The 25,825-nt window shown below is 40.5% G+C and overlaps 1 protein-coding gene and 1 non-coding gene across 6 annotated transcripts; both read left to right on the top strand.

Annotated features, from left to right (window-relative positions):
* The first annotated feature begins 340 nt into the window (after positions 1-340).
* Nap1l1 (nucleosome assembly protein 1 like 1) lies at positions 341-24,125 on the top strand. 5 transcript variants are annotated; one of them, XM_052164775.1, is made up of 16 exons: positions 342-458; positions 2,284-2,334; positions 7,380-7,416; positions 11,626-11,711; positions 12,844-12,946; positions 16,213-16,354; positions 16,598-16,678; positions 17,283-17,411; positions 18,306-18,377; positions 19,066-19,205; positions 19,519-19,664; positions 19,769-19,788; positions 20,393-20,515; positions 21,024-21,053; positions 21,552-21,602; positions 22,084-24,125. In XM_052164775.1, the coding sequence occupies exons 3-16, from the start codon at positions 7,400-7,402 to the stop codon at positions 22,117-22,119; spliced, it is 1,176 nt and encodes a 391-aa protein (XP_052020735.1). In that variant the 5' UTR covers positions 342-458; positions 2,284-2,334; positions 7,380-7,399; the 3' UTR covers positions 22,120-24,125. The 5 variants fall into 5 exon arrangements, with proteins under 5 accessions (XP_052020738.1, XP_052020737.1, XP_052020735.1 ...); XM_052164774.1 differs by lacking the exon at positions 2,284-2,334; XM_052164778.1 differs by lacking the exons at positions 11,626-11,711; positions 12,844-12,946 and having other exon boundaries at positions 341-458.
* On the top strand, positions 7,594-7,735 carry LOC127671391 (small nucleolar RNA SNORA48). Its single transcript, XR_007974750.1, has one exon. It is a non-coding gene; the product is annotated as a small nucleolar RNA SNORA48 (small nucleolar RNA).
* Positions 24,126-25,825: the final 1,700 nt, after the last annotated feature.

The following is a 25,825-nucleotide window of genomic DNA, read 5'->3' as shown; positions in this document are numbered from 1 at the left end:
CTGGATGCGGAAGGGAATCCCAGCCAGGATGTTGCAAGCCTGCCACTAGGCTGCTGTCCCTAACCCAAGGGGCACGGAGAACCAGGGCTGAAACGTACGGGTCGTCGCTGTGGGATTGGGATTTCCACCCCAGCGCAGAGGGGAGAAGAGAAGGCGAGCAGAAGACCGCTACTGGCGGGAAGCTTAAGGTGCCGGGGCCGAAGGACGGCTCCGTAACCAGGCAACAAGGCCCGGGCCCGCCTCCCGCTCCCGTTGCTAGGCAACGCCAGGCCAGGGGGAGGGCGGAGGAGCAGCCCTACGTGCTGACGCTAATTGTATATGAGCGCGAGCGGCGGGCTCTCGGGTCTTTTTTAGCGCCGTCTGCTCACGGCGCCGCCTCCCGCTCCTCCCGCCGCCGCCCTGAGTCACTGCCTGCGCAGCTCCGGCCGCCCGGCTCCGCGTCCGAGCCTCCTGGAACGGTAACGGCTGGGGTCAGGAGGGCCGGGTGGCGGGGCCTGCGAGGTGTGGGGCTGAGGCCGCGGGTAAGCGCTCCCGAGGGGCTGTGCGGCCTGAGGGACCCCGGGGAGCGCCGGCGGCTTGCCGGGCGCGCGGGACGGCGAGGCCGCGGGTGAGCGGAGGAGGAGGAGGCCACGCCGCGGGGCGCCCCGGGCCTCCCGGCCGCCTCTGCCTCGGCGGACCCCACCGCGAGGGGAACCCCGCGAGGCAGGCCGCGGGGATGGGGGGCATGGAAGGAACGGTGGCCGCGTGAGTTCCGCCCGCAGGGAGGGGCTGCGCAGGCCGCGGCCTCCGCGGCGAGGAGCCGGGGCACGTGGGGACCGCGCCGCGGGCGGCCGGAGACCCCGGCCGGGGCCCACCCGACCTCCTTCGGAGTTGAAGGAGGAGGGGGTCGCCCCGAGTACCCGTCGCGCGACGGTCTCACAGGCTCCCCGGGTCTTCCTGGAGGAAACTGCTAGCGGATGGGAGGATGGAGGGACGAGCAGCCTCCGCCCGCCGCCGCCAGGGTTTTAAGGGGTTAACACGTGCAAAGCGTTCAGTTTAGCTTTTTTTTTTTTTTTTTTTTTTTTAAACAAAAGGTTTGTTTTGTGTCTCGCAGGTACAGTTAGAACTTCGATGGGTACCGTGGCCGGGGTATACATGATCCTAGTCCCCTTAAATCTCCAGATGGTTCTGAGACCAAAAAAGGGCTGGCTTGGTGGGGGGCTTCGAGTTTAATAGACCAACAGCGTAGTTCTTCAGGAAGCCTGCAGAATTCTCACTAGGGATGGAGTGGAAGGACCTTGAGGTGGAACAAGGCGTTAATGTTTACTGACCATGCACAGTGCGCCACATTTCTGTAAAGATCTCAGGAGTAGCCTTGGAGGGAGGGTGGAGACAGGTCCTGCCGGGAGGGGAGGGCAGGGCTTCTCAGACTGAAAGGAAGGATGCACCAGGCACACAGGCTGTCTTCCAGGACTGCCCACTTCAGACTGTCTCCTTAACTGTCTCTAAATTCCAAAATGAAAAACCTTTTAAAGACTTCCCAACACCTCTGATTTCAGGAGAGCCAATATAAAGTGTGCTATTTTTGGAAATAGATGTCGTCAAAACATCTTTCCAAACTTAATATCCAAAGAATTCTTTGGGTTAGAGGAGTACCTAAAATTTAATTTCTTTTAAAACTACAAGTAAGTGGGGGGGGGGGAGGTCTCGGCGGTCTTGGAGAATTCTTACCTCGCAAACTTGTTTATAATTGAAGTATACATCCCAGATTTAAACTGTACAACTACTTAATTCTAAGTCTGGATTGGAGGGATTTAATTTAGCATTAGTAAGGTCTTAGATAAGTCAAAATCTTGACTTAATAGATCTTTTTAGGTCTCAGCATTTAGATTATTAAATAGAAGACTTCTAACATGTCAACAAGAAAAGTTTTGTCAGGTTTATCTGTTACAAAAATACCCGTTTTTTTTTTTTTTTCTCTTTTTAATCTTTGGCCCTATAATTGACAATTTAATACTGATTGTGGCACCTGACCTGTCCTTTCATGAGGTTAAAAATAACACTTTTGGCAGAGCCAAGGTGACTTAAAATTCTTTAATTTCCTCATGTGCTTGCTGTATGGCTTTAGGTGACCTAAAAGGAAGGGGCTAAAAAAGGATCTGATATTGCCAAAATACATTACTTATTTTGTTAAGTTAAAGTTCTCAAAGAATCTTATAGAAATATGAGTGATCATTCTTAAATTCTAAAAGTAATTCTGACCTGTATCATACCACGAGCCAATAAGCGATTGATTTTATCTAGATATGAAGTGTTGAGCTGTGAAGATTGGGAAGAAAGTTGGAAAAGCTTAAGGTAATTATCTGCTTTGTAGAGAGGCGTCTGTTAGAATTAGTTAAACTTAATTCAACATAGTTTCCTTCAAGTAGAGGTAAGGTTATGGGAGTGGCTGCCTTATGGTTTAGACTGCTGGACCATGTCACTGGGTTGACAGGAAGAACACCTTGGCTTAGCAACTCTCATTGGTAAAAACAAAATGTAGTTTGGACTTTTACTTCAAAAGTTTCACATTCTTATTTAATTGTTTTTAAAGTGGAAAAGGAACTTTAATTTTCTTATAATAAAATACAGGAACTGGAGAGCTGGCTTTTAAAGGTTAAGGGCACTCACTGGCTGCTTTTCCAGAGGACCTGAGTTCAGTTCCCAGCACCCACATTGTCTCACAACTGCAACTCTGGCCCTAGGTCACCATCACATGGTATATGGACATAAATGTAAGCAAAACAGGTTTCAAAACATTTTCCTTAAGGGTAATACTACAGGGGAGCAAATGTTAAATCAATGATTACTGTGGCTTTATTTATGACAGGTTCTCTGATGTAGCTCTACTGTCCTGGAATTGTTGTGGAGACAAGGCTGTCCTTGCATTCAGAGATTGTCCCGCCTCTGAAATGCTGAGATTAAAAACATGGCATTGTTTAAATTCCACATGGATCATTTATTTAATGCCGTCAGATAGCATTAAGTTTTCTTTTGAAGCTGTCTCACTGTACTAACATTTTAACTAGAAAACAGGTCTAGCATGGTAAAAAGCTTATTTAGGGTTACTCAGTTTTGCAGTGAAGACTACAGGGTTGGTTTTATTTACATTTTAAGGCTTCATTTTGTATGTATGAGTGTGTTGCCTACATGTCTGTACCATGTGCATGCTTGGTACCTGCAAAGCTTAGGTGTCAGATCTGGGATTGGAGTTTCAGACTCTAAGCTGCTAGTGAGCTTCCGGTTGTGCAGGGAAACAAGTGTTTTTGAACATTAAGCTCTCTCTAACCTCTTTATGTTGAGTTTTAATGGATGGTGTCTGATAATCAGTGTGAAATTAAAAAGCACTGCTCAGAGAAGCTACTGTAGTTAGCTGGTTTTGTTTCAGTATGGAATTTGCCTGTATGTAACTAAATAGTGGTTGCTTAAAAGCCTTATTTTTGCCTATATGTGCTATGTATGTCACATACTTGCATATGGATAAATGTTACTAGTGAGTGAGGGGTTTGGCTAAATGCTAGTCCTTTGTAGATGTACACTTGCTGTTGGGTTGGGTGATACTTAGGGTGTGGAGATGTTTTAGATGTCAGGTAGTCCATTTTGCTTGGGAGTTGAATACATGGCCAGTTGTGACTTGACTTCCTATCACTAGAATGGAAAAGTGAGTGTTGGAAAAAAAGGTGCTGTTTAAACAGTTGAATTGGAGCCATATTTGGTGCTGAGCCCTGAATTAATGAAACTGCTTCAAAAGAATAGCCACATCTGAAATTCTTGGGATGGAATGAAGTCTGGGAGAAAGCAGAATCCAAGCTTGCCTCATCATGCAGTCACTTTCTCTAAAGAGGACAAATTTGTTTGCTGATTGATATCTCAGGGAAAGTTTCCAGAAAATAATTTGTCAGAAGATAAGCTGGGGATGTTTGAGTATCTGGCTACTAGAAGACCATAAGCTGATAAGTTTTGTAGTCAGGTGTCCTTTCTACTTCTGTGGAAGATTTTACTTAATTCAGATTAATTGATTTAAGAAAATTAATTAGAAATCAGCATCCTTTCCTGTTGAGATGGTCTGTACACACTTGGGTAGCACACTGAGCCTCTTCTATCTCAGAATGGTCTAGAGTCCCCCTCATGGTAATGTGGTGTATGGTTTGTTTCATGTTGTATTTTATTTTACCTCTAATGATTGTGGAATTATTATTTAGCTGGATAGGGTGATAGACACCTGTAGTTCAGCACTAGGGTATCTGAGGCAGGAGGATCACTTAAGCGCAGCAGTTTGAGTACATCCTGAGCAATACCACAGGTAAAAAAAAGTAAGATACACACCTAATCTGTCACAGTGTTTCTTAGACTACTAACCAATATGTAAGAGAATATTTCTCATGAGATTGCTTGGAGGTATTTGCTCCCAATTGTCTGCTTTACCTACATGTAATGTTCATTTCTAGGGGCTATTTTGGTTGCAGATGGTCATAAACCATCGGCAAATACCCTCACGTGTCCGCATCAAGCGTGTGTACCGCTGCCTGTGGCAATGCTTTTCCTCACTGCTGCCTCCCTCTCAGTTGTTGAGCTTCATTAGGAGAGTAGATTTATGGGCTTCTAGAATTTTATTAATGTTATATCCTTTGTACTTCTAGAATTTGTGTCCATTTTGTATTTTGTTATTTTCTGAATCTTCAGAACATTCTCAGGCCTGCCTTGGCTCACAGCAGCTTCCGAACCTAACTTATTGTTAAGCCAACCTATTTAGCTTGATGCTGTTATTTTTATTCTGGAAGTTCTATTTAGTTATTCCCTAGATTTTCTCTCTTAGATGGTTGTCTTGTTGTAAAGGGTGTTTTCTTCCTTCCTCAACTCCCTTTACTTCCTCCCTGAGATCAAGCTAAGACCTTGTGAATGCTGTGGAAAAGTCTGTGAATTAAATATTTACGCTTTTGTAGTATAAGGCTAGTTTTTTGTTTTTATGAATTTGAGGCTTAGGAAGAAAATATCTCTCACTTACTATGGATCTGCAAGTGCCTGTGAATACATTATTAGTCCACTAAGCTATAGGGGACAGCATAGTAGATGAATTTGGGCGGTTCGGGAGGAATGGTTTATCTTTTCTGGGGTGTATTTGGGGTTTCTGCTTAATTTGGGAGGGTTGCTGTAAAGGTTTTCTGGAGCTGGGAATTGAACCCAGGGCATTGCAGGGAAACTGAGTTGCTTCCCCTAGTGTGCCAGGATTTTGATAGCTCAGGGCTATTAAAACTGAGTTTCCATTCTTGGCAGGGTGGCACACACACATGTAATCTCACTTAAGGAGGAACTATAAAACATTCAAGACCATTGGCTCTGAACTGAGTCTCGGCAGTCCGAGTCAGTGCTGGGTGAGGTGCTGTCTCCTAGCACAGGGAGCTATTGAGATGCTTCAGGTTTAGTCACTGGGACCACAGGTTCTGTGACCTCCATGTTCCTGCAGGGTCAGATGCAAATAAGACCCTCCTCTCCAAATAAGTGAGGGGTTTTTTGTTTTGTTTTGCTTTGTTTTAAATTTGATAATGGCAGTTGACCTTTGGGCAAAGGTAGCTTCCAGAGAGAGACATCAGCTTTGGACTAAGGATTTCTTAACTGTTTTGCTAGGGCTTCTGTGCTGTTTTAAAACAAATTCTGTGTTGATCTGCTTAGTCTGCTGTCCCTAAACTAATCTGGATGGAAGTTTTTCTCACAAGAGATGAAAGAATACTGTTTTTACATGTGTCTCTGTAAGATCTCTCTCTTGGAACTGAGGCTGACTGACTCCTTTAAGAAGAATGGCCTGTGGCCCCAGAATCTGCCTGTCTCAGCTCCTCCCCTAGTGCTGGGATTGATTGCCATCTGTCTGCATAGGGTAGGAATTCCTTGTTCAGTGATGAGGGGCAGAGCTCAGATCCCTAGCACCTGAGGATAGCTGTTAATCCAGAGGCCCTCTTCTGGTTTCCTGCATACTCAAACTCAAACTGCCTGTACTCATACGCAATATGACAAACTATGTGTTTCTTATTTGCTGCCAATACTGAGGGAGCAGAAATCAAATGCTGCTTCTAGGCTTCAATTCTAAGGCATTCCCATGCTCTCACTGTTTTTCTGGTGATACTGCATAGTTGTTTTGGTGACTGGGCTGTCTTTCAACAGTACAGGGAAGTCCTGTTCCAAAGGCTTGATAGTATGCCTTAATGGGAGGCTAAAGTCGCCCAGAGCAAAGTTGCCTGCTGATCTGAACCACCTTTATGATGGTCACATGACTGAGAACTAACTGCATGCTGAAGCTGTTATATTGTTGGGTTGCAGTTGTACTCTCTTCATCCAAACCCCAATTCAGTGGTCTTCCATTGGAAGCTTCCAGATGCTAAGGGTGGCTGTAAGAAATAGGTTTTTAGACAATCTTCTATTTAGCTCAGGCTGGCTTCTATCTCTGAATGCATTAGCTGTTCCATTTTTCATAAAATAGCTGAAAGAACTAATAGTTACACAATACTGGAGCTATTAAAGACCCCAAGAGGCATAGAACAGTAAACAAAGTTTTGCTTTTTGAAATGAATTTGAGTTAAATTAATGGTTTGGGCTGGCAAGATGGCCTAGTAGGTAAAGTTGTCTGCTCCCATGCCTGATGACCTCAGATTTATCACTGGGACCCATATAGAAAGTAAAGATCCGCTTCTGTAAATTGTCCTGAATTCTCACAACACACAATAAATAATATCATTATAAAATACAGAGTGTTAAACAACGAAGTGGGTTGTCTGGGTGTGGTAGCACACACCTCTAGTCCTAGCCCGGGGAAGCGGGGACAGACCCCGGGTTGAGGCCAACTGGATAGGGTTACAATGAAGAAAACCTGTCTTAAAATAATATTCTAAGGGACCTTTCACTGTTATTAAAAGTATTTGACTAAAGATCACTGATCTATAAATTCTATTAAATGTAGTTTCCTTTGTCTATGTGGAATTATAAAACCTAGCCTCTGAAAATTGTTTTTTTAATAGACTTAAATGTGATTTTTTTTAATATAATTTATTTATTTATTTTTATTTATCCCCCCCCCCCCCCCCCACACACACACACACAGGGTTTCTCTTTGTAGCCCTGGCTGTCCTGGAACTCACTCTGTAGACCAGGCTGGCCTTGAACTCAGAAATCCGCCTGCCTCTGCCTCCCAAGTGCTGGGATTAAAGGCGTGCACCACCACTGCCCTGCAGATCTTTTTTTCCTAGCACATGATTTTCAAAGGGACTATAAAATGGCTAGATTTAGTGTTTGATTCATAGGGTTTCACTTCAAATGTTTTTCTTACCTTTAAGCAACTCATGCTCATTTTTACCACTTCTTTTTTCTTGTAGATTTTTGGAGTTCTTACAAGATGGCAGACATTGACAAGTAAGTGGTGACCTTGGTCCCTTTTCAGATACCTCTGTTGTGATGTAGTTAATAGGACAGATTGTAGAGTATGGAAATGGATGGTATTTATGGCCTTTGCTACCTACTATACTATTGGAAGTTGGGTAGAATATCTACTCTAAAATACATGATATAATTCTTCAAATAGAGTAAACCACCCCCTGGCAATGGGCAAAGAGACACCTCGTTAATGGTGTTGGTCTTCAATCAGTCGGGGGCAGAAGATGGCTGTCCTTTGTTCATCCTAGCTTGATGCCTGGCTCCGTGGCCAAAGCTGTTTCATGCCTAGGGCACAGTACCCTCCCCAACAGCCAGGCATGCGCCACGTGCCTTTAATCCCAGTACTTGAAAAGCAGACAGGTAGATTTGTGGGAGTTTGGAACATAGTGAGTTCCAGGACATCTAGAGCTACATAGTGAGAGAGACCCTAGCTCCAAGAAAAAGAAGAAAATATAGTAAACCATTTGTCAGTGTGTATTCTTAGAAAAGTGCTTAGCATGGTAATGGATCTTAAATGCTTGGGAGAATTTTAGCATGTATATAATTCTGAAAATATTCTTTTGTGTGTAAACTGATGTATGTGTAAATATGTAGAATTGAAACAGCAACAGTATACATGTAAGTCAAGGGTGGGAAGATGACCCTTCTCAGTTGTAATCTCTATTTTAATTCACTTCTTTGCTTTTCTTTAGAATGTTATTGGTTTGGGGAGGAGGAGGGTAGGGCGTAACATGCTAGGTAAGTTCTGCCACCGCGCTGTCTCCAGCCGAGTTGGATTTTGAAGAACTGAATAGGAAGCACTGGCTTAAAGTAATGTTGGCTTTTAGTGGCTTAAACTGGAGGTTCTACCAGGGTTTATTCTGATGGCTTGGAACATAGGTGTAAGCAAGTTTTCACATAGTATGTTTCAAGTGTGAATGGATGTCTTACAGGAATACAGTCAAGAGAGTGTGTTCTCACATTTGACAGTTTTATCATTAAAATACAACACATTAAGATCTTCAGTGGCTTTTTAGATATCAAGGGCATGGAGTTGGTAGAGGGTAGGGGGACAGGAACTTTACCATAAAGTCAACAAATACAAAGTATGTGTGATAGTTTTGGCCCCATGTCTTTATACATTCTTGTTTTCTTTGGGATAGGACAAGAAAGTAGATTACTTTGACATAGCATGACTGAAAGCTGTTATTGCTTATGCTTGATAGTTAAGGTATAGAATGCCATAGAATTTTTATTGATGAATTTGAAGGCACTGTTACCACTTTGCCTCTAGTGTGATACTGAAGTCCAAAGCCACAGTTCTGACTTACATTCTATTTCTTTTGATACTTTTCAGTTATTTGGCTTTAATTTTTAAAATGTCTAGTTGTTTTGTTTAACTTATCACTTGATAATAACCTTATAGTAGTGGGCCCTCTGGCTCTGCTGAATCAGTGGCTTTTGGTTGTATTCTGCCCATTAGCTTGTGTCTTCTTCTGCAGCTCTTGTTAGATGCGGTGTGCTCCTGTTATCTCTAGCCAGGTTTTCATCTTTGGGTCTTTGCTCTTCTGTCTGGACAGAATGTAGAAACTGTGTTCTCAAACCTCTTGCTTTCGTTCTCTTGCTCTTTGTCTCCCCAGTTTCATTGATTGTCCTGTCTTTGAGTGTTTCTTTCCTATTTAGTCTTAATTATTCTTAAGTTTTCTTTTCTCCTTTTAGTTTAGACTTGATTTCTAATAGGCTTCCTAATGAGGTAGGCTCATCTGCTTGTTAAGATCTGGATGAGAGCATTGAGAGACATTAGCAGTCGTTGATGAGAACATGAGGCTTGATAGAGAGAGGGTCTCCTTACTGCGGGACTCAGGCTCAGGAATGCTTGCTGTAAGAACGCCCCACTGTCAGAGTGGATTTCCTTGGTGAGTTGCCTTTCAGTGTTGTAGGAATCAGCTTAAAAGGCGGCTAGGAAGGCCTTGAGCATTTTATACATACATACATACATACATACATACATACATACAAACATACAAACATACATAAACTAATCATAGTGGGCACTCAATATCTGCTTCCTCAGGCCAAGTTGAGAGTTGCGTTTCCAGAGTAGAAAGGGTTAGCTGCCTGAGTGTTCCACCCAGTCTCGGCCAGAGGTGTCCTCAATACTGGTAACTTTGATACAGTCTGCCATGTTTATTCTCAAATTTCCTACTCCTGATTTCAGTTCCTTCCATAAAATTGACTGCTGCTTATGTTTCTGGCTTCAAAATTTTGCTGTTCTCCTTTCCTTGACATTTAATTAATTTTAACTTTTTTACTTTAAATAACACTTAAATGCTTTTCCTGTTTTTGTTTTGTTTTTAAATGTATTTGAGAATTATTTTATGTATGAATGCTCTATCTGCATGAATACCTGCATGCCAGAAGAGGGCGTCAACCCCACTATAAATGGTTGTGAGCAGTGGTTGCTATGAATTGAACTCTTGACCTCTGGAAGGGCTGAGTCTCCCTAGCTCCCTGATTTTGGAAGTATTAAATTAGATACTATTATGTCATCTTAGCTTAGTAGCCATCATTTTGTAAGCAATTAGAAAAACTGCAATTGATTGCACTATAACAGTTTGATTACCCCCTCCCCCTGCTGTTTAATTTCCTATGGCAGTTAGATCTGGGAAGGCGAGAGAGAAGTGACTCTTCAAAGACTCGGGGAAACAGAGAAGCCAAGGAGTGAGCGTTTCAGGCATTTTGAGCCTTAAAACTACTCAAGTAGTTATTTGAGCTGTTCTGTTATTGTGTCTTAGGTTGTAATACTAAATTTGTAGTATGCATAGAAAAGAAGTAGGCTAGATTTGACTGTCTGATAACAGCTTGTGAAATTTTTTAAAGACTAAGCTAGAGATGTTCAGTAACTGTTTGAAGATCCTAAAGGAGCAGCTGATGCCGGCAGCCCTTGGCTCTGCATGCAGAGACGAGCGGTCACACGGAGTGTCTAGGACCATCGATTCCTATCAGTGTAGTCTTTAACCAGACGTTAGTGAGGCCCCTGTCTGTCTATAGTCCTGGGAAGTGCTCTGGAGACAGGCTGGACGATAGTTGGTCTTATAGGGTGCCCTGTTATACATGGCAAAACCTTGTCAAACAAACAAACAAAACCCAAAGGGAAATGTCCTTAATCTCACCCCCTCTAGTGCTAGATGGAATGTCATGTAGGTTTTGGTGATTCTCCAAGATGATTAGAGATGTTATCTTTTGTCCAACGGAGCCATCCTGGTTAAACTTGAGGCAAGATGTTGGGTCAAAGATCTTAACATTTATTTCTTCTTCTTTACTATGAAGTTTAAAAAAAAAAAAAAAACATGTCCAAAGATCGTACAGTCCTCTGTAAGTGGTCATAACTTTCAGCAATAACAGGGTGTATTGGATTTTGTTGGTTTGTTTGGTAGCCCTGCTTGCCCTGCCCTGTAGACAAAGCAGGCCTTAAACTCATAAGGTCCACTTGCCTCAGCCTCCTGATGACCAGCCAGGATCCTCTGTTTTAAAACTAATACCTTCATTCTTAGACTTAGCTACTTAATATTTTCTGGGATAACTCATGGCCTAGTGTGGCTGAAGCTATAGTACCATTTTACAAGGATTCTTACAGTTTTAAGTTATTTGTGTTGTATACGATCTCACTGCCACAGCCAGGGTTGCATGGCAGCATGTCCTATTAAAACCAAACAGGACAAAAGAACTCAGTAGCTCACTGCCGACCATCAGGCCAGGTGGGCCTGTAAACCCAGCACTCAGGAAGGTCGAGGCAGGAGAGTCAGAAGTTCATGTTCAGCTATATAGGATGGACTATGAAACAAATGTACAAAAACAGCAGCAAGTAAATACCATTGTCAACCTTTAGTCCTAGTTACAAAAGAGGCTAGTATTGCTGCCTGCCCTATTGAAATGGAGGTTCTTCATTACAGTGACTCAAGAATGTAGTCTTTGGATATGGTTGAAAAGGTCACAAACTTACCAAATACAGCTTGAAGTATGCACTGTTGTTGGGTAGATGGTTTTAAGTAGAGATGTTAAACTCTTCAGTTAATACAGAGCCAGACTGAATCACTTGAGTTTCTGTCCTGAAAGAAGCATATTTATTGAAACAGTCAATACTAGTTTCTCTAATTTTGTTTTGTAATCCATACATTTAAACTATGGTGTGATGCTATGACATTGTAGCAAAGAACAGTCTGAACTTGACCAGGATTTGGAAGATGTTGAAGAAGTAGAAGAAGAAGAAACGGGTGAAGAAACAAAAATCAAAGGTATTCTTTTAAATTACTTCAGGAGCCAGCAGTTGCTGGCATTTGTGTTCTAGAGGAGATTAGTGGGACCTGCTCCCCATCTCCTGATCCACCCCTTGAGTTCCCTAACTGTGTGATAGGACAAAGAAAGGCAGTGAGCAAGGAAGATGAGAGAGTATAGTCACTAGTTTCCCCACTGTTGCTGGAGTTGAGCATCTAGCAGTGTCAGTAACAGTTTAAAGGGAGTAATACCGCAAGGGTCGGAAGGAGGCGTCACTAGGCAATGCTTCTAAGCTGTGTTTACTGCTTAATTGTATAGCAAACAGTGTGTGCATGTCCTTAAAAGTGCACTCTGTCACACTCCAGAGGGCACTTGACAGTGCACATGCAGCAATGATGTGTACAAGGAGTGTGCTGGGGGTGGGTGTGTTCCATGAGGCCAAGGCGACAGGTGACTCACCTTCAGTTTTAGCCAGATGGATTTTAACTGTGCCAACAGTTCCTAATTGATGTTACTAAGTGCCTACTGTTAGAACTGGGTATCATTTACTAAACTGTGATTAAAAAGTAATTGGTCTTCAATAATATAACTGAAAACATTTATAAATTTAGCTTATATTTAAATTAAATAAAATCCTAAAAAGTCAATTTTTTGGCCTTTGACTATTTTGTAGTTACCTTTGACTATTTTTGATACTAAGTTAATATGCAGAAAAAGGAGAAATTTAATTTTTTATGTTATAATCTCAATTATACGTACGTAAAGATACATTTTATTAAGCATTGAGCAATATCCATATAACCCCTTTATTTCTGGCCTAAAATTGTTGGTGTTTTCTGGTAAGTGTTGACTGCCTTTATTTAGAGTACTATCAAGAGTCTTAGACACCTGGATGAAGCCTTGGGCTTCCCCAAGGTGAAAGATAGATGAGATACTAGAAACAGAAAAGACTGTGTTCATTGAGCTTGTAGAAAGGCCTAGAGAGGCTGTGCATTAGGGATCTTAGAAACCCGGAAAGTTCTCTACAGTTCTCATCAGATCAGCATTTATGGGCCTGTTAGGAAGACTTCATGATTGGATTGTCAGTGGAAAAGAAACAAAGCGGAAACAATTTCATGAATCCCTCTTTCAATGCCCCTTTCTTTTTAAAAGCACGTCAGCTAACTGTTCAGATGATGCAAAATCCTCAGATTCTTGCAGCTCTTCAGGAAAGACTTGATGGTCTGGTAGACACCCCAACAGGATACATTGAAAGGTACAAGATCTTTTCTTTTTAATCTTTATTTATCTTTCTAAGTTTATCTGTGTGATCCTAGAAAGCTGATGTCTGTTAGTATCTACTATAATAAGATTTGGGGGAGTTACGGTGGAAACGTCTGCTTAGATTGGGTCTTGACTTGTTTGGTTCAGGTCTGTAGGAAGTGTATTGATCTTAGCCATTTCTGTAATTTGTTTAGAATCATAGAAATTTGTTAAGAATGTACAGAATTAGAAATAAGATTTAATACAGATTATCTTTTGTGATTTAAGGCTTAAAATTCCCCAGCTTTCTAGTTTTAAGGTCCATGTGTGCTACCTTTCCAGGCTCACTGGAGGTGGTTCCTGGTTCTGGGTCTCCTGTCCGTTTGCCCCCTTTCCTATCTTGGCACAGGTTGTACTGGGTGGAAGCACATCATTTGTCTAACTCGGAAGGAGGAAGGAGCTGGAGTGGTTTCTTTGAGCTGTCTGTTACTTTGGTAGAGTTGCTACTGAGGCCAACAGTTTTCCTGTATCAATCTTATAGCAAGGTTCCTAGGAATGGTAGATGCCTGCCAATGTTGGCATCCCGCTTTCAGAGTCTTTTCTTCTTGTAAGCCAGTCTAGAAGGTCTGACCTTGTTTTACTTGTACTCTGGCAGCTTCTGTTAAGAAAACATGTGAGCCTGTGGTCCATCTGGACCCTCGCTCCTTTCCTTACTAACATTATTTTCATTTTGTTAGAATATTTTATGGAAATCTTTGCATAGTCATTCTCATCTTAGCATTGTAAAAATATTTTATCTATGGAGTCTTTCAGTAAACAAATTCTTAAGTTTTATATTAGCAAAGTGGCTGGCCTGTTTTTCATTTTATGTTTGTGGATTCAAATTGCTTAGGAAGTCTTAGATCCTACATCATTCTTGTTGGCTAGTTTTAACTTTAAAATTTAGGTCTTTCATTCCTTCAGAGTCCAACTTCTGTACGTGGTACAGGCTATTCCTTTTTTTCTCTTAAACATTTCGAGGCTTTGTAGTACAGGCTAATAGCTAAGGGAGGGTCGCTTCCACTCTCAACTTTTCTGGCCATCAAGATACGATTCTTTTGTTCTTGTCACATTTGACCTTTCAGTGGATCAGGTGGACAAGATGCTTCCTTCACACTGTCTTTCCTGGACCTTTATGCTTGACAGGGTTCTCAAGTTCTTTAATTCCAAGGTTTGGTATTGGTCACATTCAGGTCATGGGTTAGCAGTGTGTCTCCTGCCGCCGTCTGCCTCTGTACTTGTATTTACAGCGCACACACTGTCTCAGGGCTGTGGTTTCTTCATGGAGTTTTGGTTCCATTCATTTCTGTGTATTTTGCAAGTGATATTCCTGTTGTGAATAGTGTTCTATTATATTCCTGCTATTCAGAAAATTACTGTGTTTTTCTTAAAAAGAAAAAAACTTAGTATATCCAGTAGCATTGCTAAAATCATTGGATAATTTATAGTCCTGGCTGGCCTGCAACTTGCTTTGTACACCAAGCTGACTTAGAATTCTCAGAAATGTTGCCTGCCTTTGCTTCCCAAGTACTGGGAATAAAGGAGTGTATTGTGATCATGCCTGGCTAACATTTTATTTTAAAATCGAATTTGGTTTGCCCAAGTTTCTTTTTGTTGGTCTGCTATATTCTAAACACGTGTGTAGGTTAGGTTTAAAATATGCAGTTGTCTTGATCTTACTCAATGTTTCTGAGCACCTTCATTCACTGCCCCTCAGAAAAGGGCCATCCTGTGACTCAACTCTGTAGCCCAGGCTGGCCTCAGGATCTGCCTGCCTCTCCCCCCAAGGGCTGGGATTGAAGGTGTGCTCAAGGACCAGGCTCTAAACTTGGGCTTGTTTGCATACCCTGCTGCTCTGCCATATTTCTGGCCGGTAGTATACTTACTTAGCTTGGACTCTTAGTTTAATCTGTCCTTCATGCCCTTCGAATTCTTAGTATGTGTGTACACATTGCCCAGGGTGGCTAGGGAAGAACTGTAGGCCCTAGGAGTGACCGGTGGTGCCGGGAACTGCAGGAGCGGCCAACACGCTTGCTCAGACACTGAGCCACACTTCAGCCCCGTCTTGGTCTGTAGCTTTGTGAATACTGACTAGGGTGGGTAGCTAAGCTAGCCTAGGAGGTAAACCGTTTGATCTGTGTGATACCTGCATTGAATGCCTGGAACCCATACAGAAGTGGAAGGAGGGTGAGTGAGGACCTTCTCACAGCTCATTGTGGTCCTTTGAGCTATGCACAGCGCCCCCAACTGGGCAATAATAATCAAAACTATGTGCAGAGGGACACTGCATCCTGATGGAAATAATCCGAAGAATGTGGCCGTGCTGTGTGAGCTGGCTGTTTTTCCGTGTAATAACTTGGCTTAACCTGGAAGATTCTAGGAAGGATATGTTAAAAAAAGCCTGGGTTCCGGTCCAGTTCTCACTGTTTGGTTAAATTTTAAATTTATGGTGTACATTCATGCCTTTATTTTGTAGATTCCTTGGCTATATTTTATTCTAACTTTAAGATGCATATTCAAACTTTCACAATTTGAATATGTGCTTATTTGGTATTATAAGTTAAAGCATTAGGTTACTTTAAGTTTTTTTTGTTTTTTGTTTTTTTAGCTGTGTAAGCAGGTTGCCCCTCCATGAACATAGTGTGCATATAAAAGGGCTTTGGAGTCCCTGGGTCTGGAGTTTCCGGTGGTTTGCAAGCTCCTTGTGGGTGCTGGGAATTGAACTGGGGTCTTTTGCAAAAGCAGTAAGTGCTTTTAACTATTGAGCCAACTTCCTAGCCTAAGTTACTTTCGTCATTAAATTCTCTGGTTTGTTTTCAGATGTGTACCCAATTTGATCTGCTGAAGGTTAGGCACTGTGCAGCTTTCTGGCAGTTCTTCCTGTCTCTGTAGATTCTGGGGAATCCAACGTAAGCTGAAAGGCTTGTGTACAAAATAGAAAAAACTGATCTGAGAGAACTGCTAACAGTTGAATTCCTTAATTTTAACTAATTCAGTGGTTAGATAATTATTTTATAAAAATTTGGAAAGAAAAATTCAACCTGGATTTTAATTGTCTTTGTTTTTGTCTCTTATTCATTTATTCTACCCGCTTTTATAATGAAAGGATCTGTTTATTTTTAATTTTAGTTACTTTAAATTTCTTGCTTCAACTCAAACTTTTACCCACTTGAATGTTTCAGTTTTGACGTATGGAAAGTGTGACTTGCGTTTTCCTATGATTTTTATGTAACTTTTCAGCTTGCCTAAGGTTGTCAAAAGACGAGTGAATGCTCTCAGGAATCTTCAGGTTAAATGTGCACAGATAGAAGCCAAGTTCTATGAGGAAGTCCATGACCTTGAGAGGAAGTATGCTGTTCTCTACCAGCCTTTATTTGATAAGGTAATGATTTATACTGCTTTATATATATATATTTATACTGCTTTTTGTTCTAAGCTAACTCAGAACAAACTTGCATTAAGCTTGATATTTCGATGCCACAGTGGAATCATGGTACATGTGAAAGCATCTATAGCAATTATTAAAAGTTGTTAGTATTTACTAATTAAATCAGAAACCAGTAGTTTCAAGTTTCAAGTAATGTTTTTACATAAGCTCTCCCTTTTTATGTTTTTTTTTATTTAGAGATTTGAGATCATTAATGCAATTTATGAACCTACAGAAGAAGAATGTGAATGGAAACCAGATGAGGAAGATGACGTTTCGGTTCGTACCTTGTGCTTTCCTGTACCTTAGATGATAAGCCCATAAGCAGCATTTAGAAGCAGCATTTACAAGCAGCTTCGTAAGTGCTGGGGACCAGCATTGTTCTTAGAAGATGAGCTGTGCTTCAGCCTGGCAGCGCCTAGCATCCCATGTAGTTTCCTTTGACCTTTTGATGACGGTGACAGAGCATCCAGTTTCCCAGTGAATGCTCTCCTGTGGCCTGCCTGCAGTGAAGAGGGACAGCTGTGAGGGAGGCGGGTGCTGGCTCTGGCCATGCTCCTTACTTCAGTATCACTACTTTTGCAGGGTATATAATCAGTGTGTTATTGTGATTAAGGGTTCCAGAGGCTGAACATTGGACAAATTTCTGTTTGCTGTGGTGAAAAATCTTGTTATTGAGTCTTCTGCTTTTTTAAAATGTTCCTAGAGTTCTGGATTTTGGTGGTGGTCTTTGTAAGGTGGTGATGAGAGCATTGATTGCTATGGGATTGAGGTTTTCCAATGAGTGACAACAGAATTTGTACAATTAAACCAGAGTACTGAGTGAAGGCTGATCAGACAGAAGCCCTGTTACAGTCATTCTGTTGTTTGCTGTCTTTTAAAGGAGGAGCTAAAAGAAAAGGCCAAGATTGAAGATGAGAAAAAGGATGAAGAAAAAGAAGACCCTAAAGGAATTCCTGAATTTTGGTTGACAGTTTTTAAGAATGTTGATTTGCTCAGTGATATGGTTCAGGTAATTCACAAAAGCACACATTAACCTAAACGAAGTTTTTTATATTTAAATATCTGTGGTTTCCTCAGACTTACTTTTTTTTGTTGTGTGTGTGTGTGTGTGGGGGGGGTGTTTATTTGTTTTTCTCTGTAGCCCTGGCTGTCCTGGAACTCACTCTGTAGACCAGGCTGGCCTCAAACTCAGAAATTCACCTGCCTCTGCCTCCCAAGAGCTGAGATTACAGGCATGTGTAACCACTGCCTGGCTCCTCGTGTTTTATATAAAGAATAATCAGTTTTGGTTAATCAAAATATTTTAGATTGGTATCTTTGATCCTTATTAGTTGGTTCTTTCTCATTGTTTACATTATCTTGTTTCTATGTACTTAGTTTCAGGGTAGGGTTGGTGAGAAAATATTAGTGTTTAATTTGTATTGTACTAAAAATCATTGAGTTTGAAACTTGTTAATCCAGGAGGAATTTGCATCTTAAGATATAAAGCTATTTAACTCACTCATAAAACCCAATACAGATGTTCACTTCAGGAAACTGCCTCTCTTGTTCTTGAGCCATTAGCATCTGTGTAGTACTGGCAGCCTAGCTTGTCACTGCTGCGTGGCAAAGGAACGATCTTCAGTGATGAGTTTGAATGAATGTGTCTCTGCTTTGCCAAAGTAGAGAAGGAACAAACAGCTTGAAATCACAGCACATAATCAGAAAATATTTAAAAATAAACAGGCTTTTTTTAGATTTTTTTTTTTGTATTTTTCTGACTGGTCAGGCATTGTGCAGAGGAACCACAGTATGGGGTCATAGTTACTGTATACAACTTCTTATGGTCAATAGTTTCTGTGTGGAAACAGAACACTTACCCTAAAATGCCAAATTAAATGCTAATTGTTATTTTAATTTGAAGGAACATGATGAACCTATTCTGAAGCACTTGAAAGATATTAAAGTGAAGTTTTCAGACGCTGGCCAGCCTATGGTAAAAGAAGTTTTAATTACTTAGTTTTGTAGTGTTATTATAGATAAGTTTTTAAAACATGACATTCAAGAGTTCGGGTGGTGTATATGATAATGTGGACACTAGGTACTCTTAAGTATGTGCACGTTTGGTTTTGGTACTTGTGATCCTGTACTTCATCCTATTCCTGTGGAATGTAAGCTGATTAAAAGTAAAGATTGTGATCTTAGATTGAGTAGATTTAACAGGGAAACTATTAAAGGTGTCCGCCTGGGAATGACTTCAGCCAAATGGTGCTTTGGGGCCTGCATGAGGAGAGAGATGAGCTCATAACTCCTTCTATTCTAATACGCGCAGTGCTGTTAATACAGGATCATGGTCTTAAAATCCAGTCTTCTCAAGGTTGGGCTGAGAGTGAAGCTTCAGATCTAAGAACTGTCTTGGTGGGGAGGTGGAAAGAAGGGGCAATTTATGTAGATTTAACTGATCTAAATGATAGTTAAGGTTAAAACCATACTTTATCTTAGGCCTTTATTTTTTCCTGTAACAGAACTAAGCTTCCCCTACATCCCTTACCATTGTATTTCAGAGTGAGGGAAAAAGCATTAGACTTTGGTATCTGCTTATCAAAAACCACAGGTCAAACTGTTTACTGATGCATTGACATTTATGGTTTAAGAACTTAACTCACTTTTGTTTTCTTTTAAAGAGTTTTGTCTTAGAATTTCACTTTGAGCCCAATGAATATTTCACAAATGAAGTGTTAACAAAGACTTACAGGATGAGGTCAGAACCAGATGATTCTGATCCCTTTTCTTTTGACGGACCAGAAATTATGGGTTGTACAGGGTGAGTTGATTGTACTAATTGTTTGTGTTTAATTGTAGGTAGAGCTTTAGTGTTCTGTTCCCTTGTGTCTCCTGCCTGTTGGGTTTGTACGTAGTCAGATGATTTAGTCTCCTATTTTCCTCTGGATCTGACAATAATGTACTAATTACTTTATGTTGTGTTAATGCTATTGTAAGTCAGTAGATTTTAAAGTTTTGTTTAGAAACTATCGTTTAGAAACTATCCTAAAATTTTAATTTGACATGTAAACACTTGTAAAAATCGAGCTATCATGTGCTTAAAATATCATAAAAAATATATTTTGTTCCCTAAGGTGCCAGATAGATTGGAAAAAAGGAAAGAACGTTACTTTGAAAACCATTAAGAAGAAGCAGAAACACAAGGGACGTGGGACAGTTCGCACTGTGACTAAAACAGTTTCCAATGATTCTTTCTTTAATTTTTTTGCTCCTCCTGAAGGTAAGCAGTGAGTAGTCTCTCAGTTTAGGTTGGGTATTGATGTGTGTTGTACTGTAAGCTGTGCTTAATTTTTTTCCTGATTTGGATTTCTTTTAATTTTGCAGTTCCTGAGAATGGAGATCTGGTAAGTTGAGCTACTAAAAGACAGACTCACTTGAAATTAGATCCACCTGCCTCCTTCCCCGGGCACTGGGATTAAAGGCATGTCTTTCCCTGTCTGCTAAGGACTCAGTATTGCTCTATGTATACTAGTGTTTGCCAGCACATATATGTGTGACTGATGCTGCTGCACAAGTCAGAAGAGGACAGAGAATGCTCTTCCATGGAGTTAACATACAGTTGGTTCTCTGGTTTCGTGGATGCTGGGAGCTAAATCCTGGCTCTTCTGCAAGAGCAGACAATGCTGCTAAATCACTGAGCCTTATTTAACCTGCTGAGCCATCTTGCCAGCCACATTTTTGTTACTTCCAAAGGAATGCCCTCGTGTAGCAAGGTTTCTTTTATGTTTTGCTCTTTAATTACAAAGTCCTATATGATAAACAGTCCTAACTTCTATCTACTACGATTTATCTTGGTGTATATGCTGGACTGCTAACTTATTTTTAGGTATTAATGCCATGCAAATCCAACACATGTCGATGACTTACTTGATCGGTGGCAGGTAGGCGGGGTTGGAACTTTTGTCACACACAAACACACACCAACTGACGGACGATTCTTGCTAATAGGATGACGATGCTGAGGCGATACTGGCTGCAGACTTTGAAATTGGTCACTTTTTACGTGAACGTATAATCCCAAGATCAGTGTTGTACTTCACTGGAGAAGCTATTGAGGACGATGATGATGATGTGAGTACTTAAGCCCTGCTGTGGAGTGGTTTGGGGGTGTCATAGTCAGAATGGGTAAGAGGTTACATTTACTGTTTCATAAGGTAGGACATGAAGGATGTCCTACCTCATTAGCCTCATTGGTGCGGTTAATTCTTTGGATAGCTCTTCCCCATCTTGCAGAAGTCTCTTTAGGATATTTGGATTCATTTACGATAGGATTTTGTTTTTCTGTTAGAAAAATTCTGAATTGCTGAAATGTGCTTACCTTTACATTTATTTTATTTTGATGTCATTGCCATGAAACAACTAGAACTTTTGAATGTCCATGGCAACATTTATGTAGGTGATAGGGAGTCTGCAAAGATACTGTAGGGGAAACATTGTAGCCTGTAGCTTGCACTGAGCTTGTTAACTTACAGCCTTACAGTGTTTATGCTTGTGTTTCTTTTTAATACATTTTAGTGTTCCAGATTATGGTGTTACTAACCTATGCTTACTGACATGTCCTTACTTGTCTTTTTTTCAGTATGATGAAGAAGGTGAAGAAGCTGATGAGGTAATGTTTACCAAATGAACAAATAAGTCACTGTATAACACATTGAGGAGCAAAATTGAGTGATTAATGTATTCCTTTGCTTATAATCATTCTGTGATTTGGGATAAATTTTGGAAACTATGATTTTAGAATTCTACAGCCAAACAATGTATGTATAAGGTTTCAATAAATAAATTGCAAAACTCAGCAACATTTTTTTTTTTTATTTCAAATAATTTTGTTCTGCTGCAGGGTTCTCAGCTCTTTGAAGAAGTCAAAAGCTGCAGTAAACTTTTTCAACGTTGGCTGCAGTAAATCTTTTCAATAAAAGCTCTCTGGATGTCTCAAGTTGTGTTGGGAAATTTTTCATATTAGAAACTAAATTGTACTATCACCAAACTCTGTAATCATAAAAATCTGTTGACCCATAGAGTAACTTGTATAAAATTTCCATACATTATGAGCCAATTTTCTCTAGTATGTACATACTTCATGGATGCATTTTGAACTTTAATATAGGAAGGGGAAGAAGAAGGCGATGAGGAAAACGATCCAGACTATGACCCAAAGGTGAGCAAAACTGGGCCAGCCTCTACCCTCCTTCTTGCTGAAGTAGGCAGAGATGAGATCCTCTCTTTACTTGCTGTTAGTTATTTGATTCCTGAAGGTCCCAGTTTATAATTCTTGGAATTTGAGGGTTAGTAAAACATTTTCTCCTTCAAAGTATGTAATAATAATTTCCAGGGTTCATTTGAAACTTTGACTTCCACATATGCTGTAAAACACTGGAAAGTTCCTTTCAGCATGTAGAAGAGAAGTTAGGAATTAGATATTTTGGTAGATATGAATTAGTGTTTTATTAACAGTGGTTCGTTTGAGGTTATAGATTTTACTCAGGAAATACTGCTTCATTAATGCATACTTCAGTGACTTTGAACATTAGTTTATCACTATCTCCTGTTTCCTGTCTTTTTACATTAAAGTGATTATTGTTTGAAAAATGCATCAAAATCGGTAGAAGATAGATTGACGTGTTGTTTTCCTTTAACAGAAGGATCAAAACCCAGCCGAGTGCAAGCAGCAGTGAGCGGTGACGGCCCTGAGGACCGCCTCCCTGTAATAGCCTAAACACGACTCCTTACTTACAGCCTTATGGTTTTGTATTTTCTTGGTAGAATCAGTAAGTTTTTAAGGGAAAGGAAATTGATATTTTAAAGACCAATTTGTTCTACCTAGCATCCTAACTCCAGCTCTGTCAGACAGGTTAATGCATACATCCTCTCTCGTGCATGCTTATTCACTGCTGCAGTTTGGTTCTTCTGGAATATTTCCATCATGTAGCTATTGGAACACAATTTCAAAAACCAACTGTTGAACATACTTGGAGTAGCTGTTTCTTTCCTAAAGAACCAAAGTTGTTTTCAGCTGGTAGAACAGGTCGAGGTCTGCCTGCATTAGTTGTGCTTCCTGTTCTGGACAAGGCACGACATCATTTGAGGAAGGAAAATTGTGGTTAAGAATTTCCAGTAAGATCAAACTTAATAACTGAGATTATTAAGGTATTTTTATGTTTTCGATGATATGACAAAAGTCAACTCATTTATTGCAAGGTGGACAAACCCTAGGTTCTCTAGAGAAGTTAATTGATAGTATTTAATGTACTTTGAAAATTAACCTCCATTAATGAAGTCTTTCTTTGTGGTAGGGCCTACCTTCTGCTTTCCTGGAAATGATGAATATACATCATTTGAACCTATTTTGAGTTTTTCTGTTGTTTGTCTGCCTAATTTTGTTTTTATAGCCTAAAATAAAAAATATGACACAGTTTTAGCTCTCACAGGATGCTGTCTGTTTGTACTGATTGAGGTTTGTACTGATTGAGGCTATTGCAGAGGGTTAGTTGGAGGTCAGGGATGCCTAGTTTTGTATATGGAACATCGTTGGAGGAACTCTTAATTCACATGTGCTTTTAAAAAAGTGATGTGCTCTAGTTGGTTTAACGGAAAGGTTGAAATTGCCCTTGTTGGACCTGGATACCTTTACTTGGACTTTGTCTTTATTCCATCCGCATGCTGAGGATGAGGTGTGCCATGAGCCCTGCTCGTCACTGTGCATGACCAAGGATGGGGGGACTGTTGATCCAACTACCTCAGCTCTGTCAGGCATCCTGCGCTAATCTCAAACTCTCAGTCTTACGAAATGCTCAATTGGGCCTCTATACCACGTGTGTGATACTCAGCATATTCACACCAGGCTTTGATGAGTGAACTGGAGAAAGAAGGTTAAACACTTCTATTCTCATCTGAGCATGTGGCTCTGGTTTTGGGGGGAATGAATGAAAGTAGTGTATGATTTCAAGAGATTGAAGGGTTTTGGGATTTTAGAGTTAGCTTTTTTTTACCCCCTTCATATATTTCAAGTGACCACATTGTAATACATCCTAAGGTGGTCATGAGGCAGTGGAGGGTGGCATGACGCTTCAGACCACTGAAAGCCACATTTAAAATACCTCAGGCTAATTACTGTTCACTTTGGGGGAAGGAATAGTTTTGACAGGGTATATTAGTCGGATTTTACTCCGAGGAAGGTTCCTGCTGTTAATAAAATTTACATTGAGGAAATTTTTTTTCTGGTGATAGTTCTTTTTGTGAGATTTTAGTATTTAAGCTTAGAATGTGAGCACATTCTATAGCTGATATCTTCCTGAGATTTTTAACTACTGGAAATCCTTAACCAATTATATTTTATTGATTTGGTTGCTTTTTCTTAGATGGTTTCTGCTATTTTCTGTAATCATAGTTCATCTAAACACAGCCTATTTTCTTGAACATTAAAGTTTGTAACCTAAAGAGAGGATCTCGTTTTCCAGTGAACTTACAGACTAGCGCAGTCTTCCCTTCTGTAGGAAGTAGCTGTTGCCAAAGCGAAGAGGTAGCTGGCTCTTGTTGTATAATGGGAAAGTGCCGTGTGGAGCTTCAGGGGTCAGTGTTTATTATGACATCTGTCAGTCCCCAAATGGTTCTATTCTCCTCTAGAAGTCTGAAATATGTAATCTGAAATCCTTAATAAAATTGGATCTAATTTTATAAAATACACTGGTGATATTTTGAAGTTTTTGCAACTATACAAAACTTTGAAGATGGGAGAGCTGCTCATTCTGTGCTTAAACCACTCTGACCTGTCAAAATTAATCTGAAGAGTCTTAGCACGTTAAGTCTCCGATACGATGAGAAGAAAGGCATCCTGTGCTCTGCAGCATTTTATTGTCTACAAACTACAGTTCTGAGCTCACACTTTCATTGTTTAAACTATGATATTCATGTGGTGTCAAGTTTATTTTTCCTCTACAAAACCATGGAAACCCTGTAAAGTTTTTTTCCTGTTTTTAAAAAATTATTTTTTGTCCATTGGTGTGATGGCGTCACATCGTTTAGAACTGGAGTTACAGTTGTGATCTTCTGTGTGGGTGCTGGGAATTGAACCTGGGTCCTTTGGAAGAACACACAGTGCTCTTAACCACTGAGCCATCTCTCACATGCATACAGATCTATTCTAAACACAAACTCTTGAGGAAGTAATTTTGTAGACCCATGGCTTTTCTATTCTGGTATGTGACCAGAATGTCATCACACAGTTGGTTGTTTAAATGTCTGAAAAGTTGGTGTGCGGTTTCTTAGGGTTCTTTTATGCGGCTCATTAAAGCAGTGTTGGCACCAAGTAAAGGATGATGTCTCCATTGTTTGGATACAATGGCAAAAAGAAAAATGGTGTTTACTTGCCTGGTTTTGAGCTCATTGACAAAAATCACATTAACTTTGATCCTTGTTTAGTGACTGGTTGGTGTTTATGGTAAAAGTCTAGAGGTAACTGAAAATTTTATATCCATGTTTACAGCTTACAAAATAGGTGCTTTTCAAAATTATCTTGCAGCCGGCCGGTGGTGGCGCATGCCTGTAATCCCAGTACTCTGGGAGGCAGAGGCAGGCAGATTTCTGAGTTTGAGGCCAGCCTGGTCTACAGAGTGAGTTCCAGGACAGCCAGGGCTATACAGAGAAACCCTGTGTTTCAAAAAAAACAAAAAAACAAAAAAAAAAAACAAATCCAAAAAACCAAAACAAACAAAATTATCTTGCTATGTTGAAGTATGAAGTCTAATAACCATATACTTGATTTCAGGGCTTGGATTAAGAATATAGTCTTTTAAAAAGTCTCTAACCCGGCAGCAGTAAAGACAGTACTGATAGGAAGAGATGTGGTTATTTGCGTCTGCTAGCTTATTAACTCAGACTTTAAACAAACATGCGTTAAAAAGTTCTTGGACTAATCATGGTCTGTCATGACTTTAGAGAATGGAAACTTTGGAACAGAAAATTTCATTTAAAGGTTTTATTCAAGATTTTTACAGATGTTTTAGTATCAAGGGAAAAATTGGGCACATAAATTATTGTCAGAAAGTGAGTTACTGACTACAATTATAGAGAGCTCATGCTTACCTTGCTTAGAGTAACGTAATATTTTGAAACTACATTTTTTAACTTAAAGGGATTGAGAAGGAATTGGGAACCATGATCAAACATGCAGGTGACAAACCAAACATTTACTCTATGGCCTCAGTCACAATAATACAAACTTAGGGTGTAGATAAGTGGGGAGTCTGGCATTAGGCAAAAGGATCCAAACTCAGTCTTCTAGCTGAGGAGATGAAGACAGGGATGAGGGAGAGTGAGGGAGTGTGGGGTGTGCAGCCAGAAGTGAGCCCTGAGCTTAACAGCTCGCCCGGGTGTGACTGACAG

The sequence above is a fragment of the Apodemus sylvaticus genome, chromosome 20, assembly GCF_947179515.1.
Source record: "Apodemus sylvaticus chromosome 20, mApoSyl1.1, whole genome shotgun sequence".
NCBI lineage: Eukaryota > Metazoa > Chordata > Mammalia > Rodentia > Muridae > Apodemus > Apodemus sylvaticus.
This window is presented reverse-complemented; position numbering and strand designations above follow the sequence as displayed.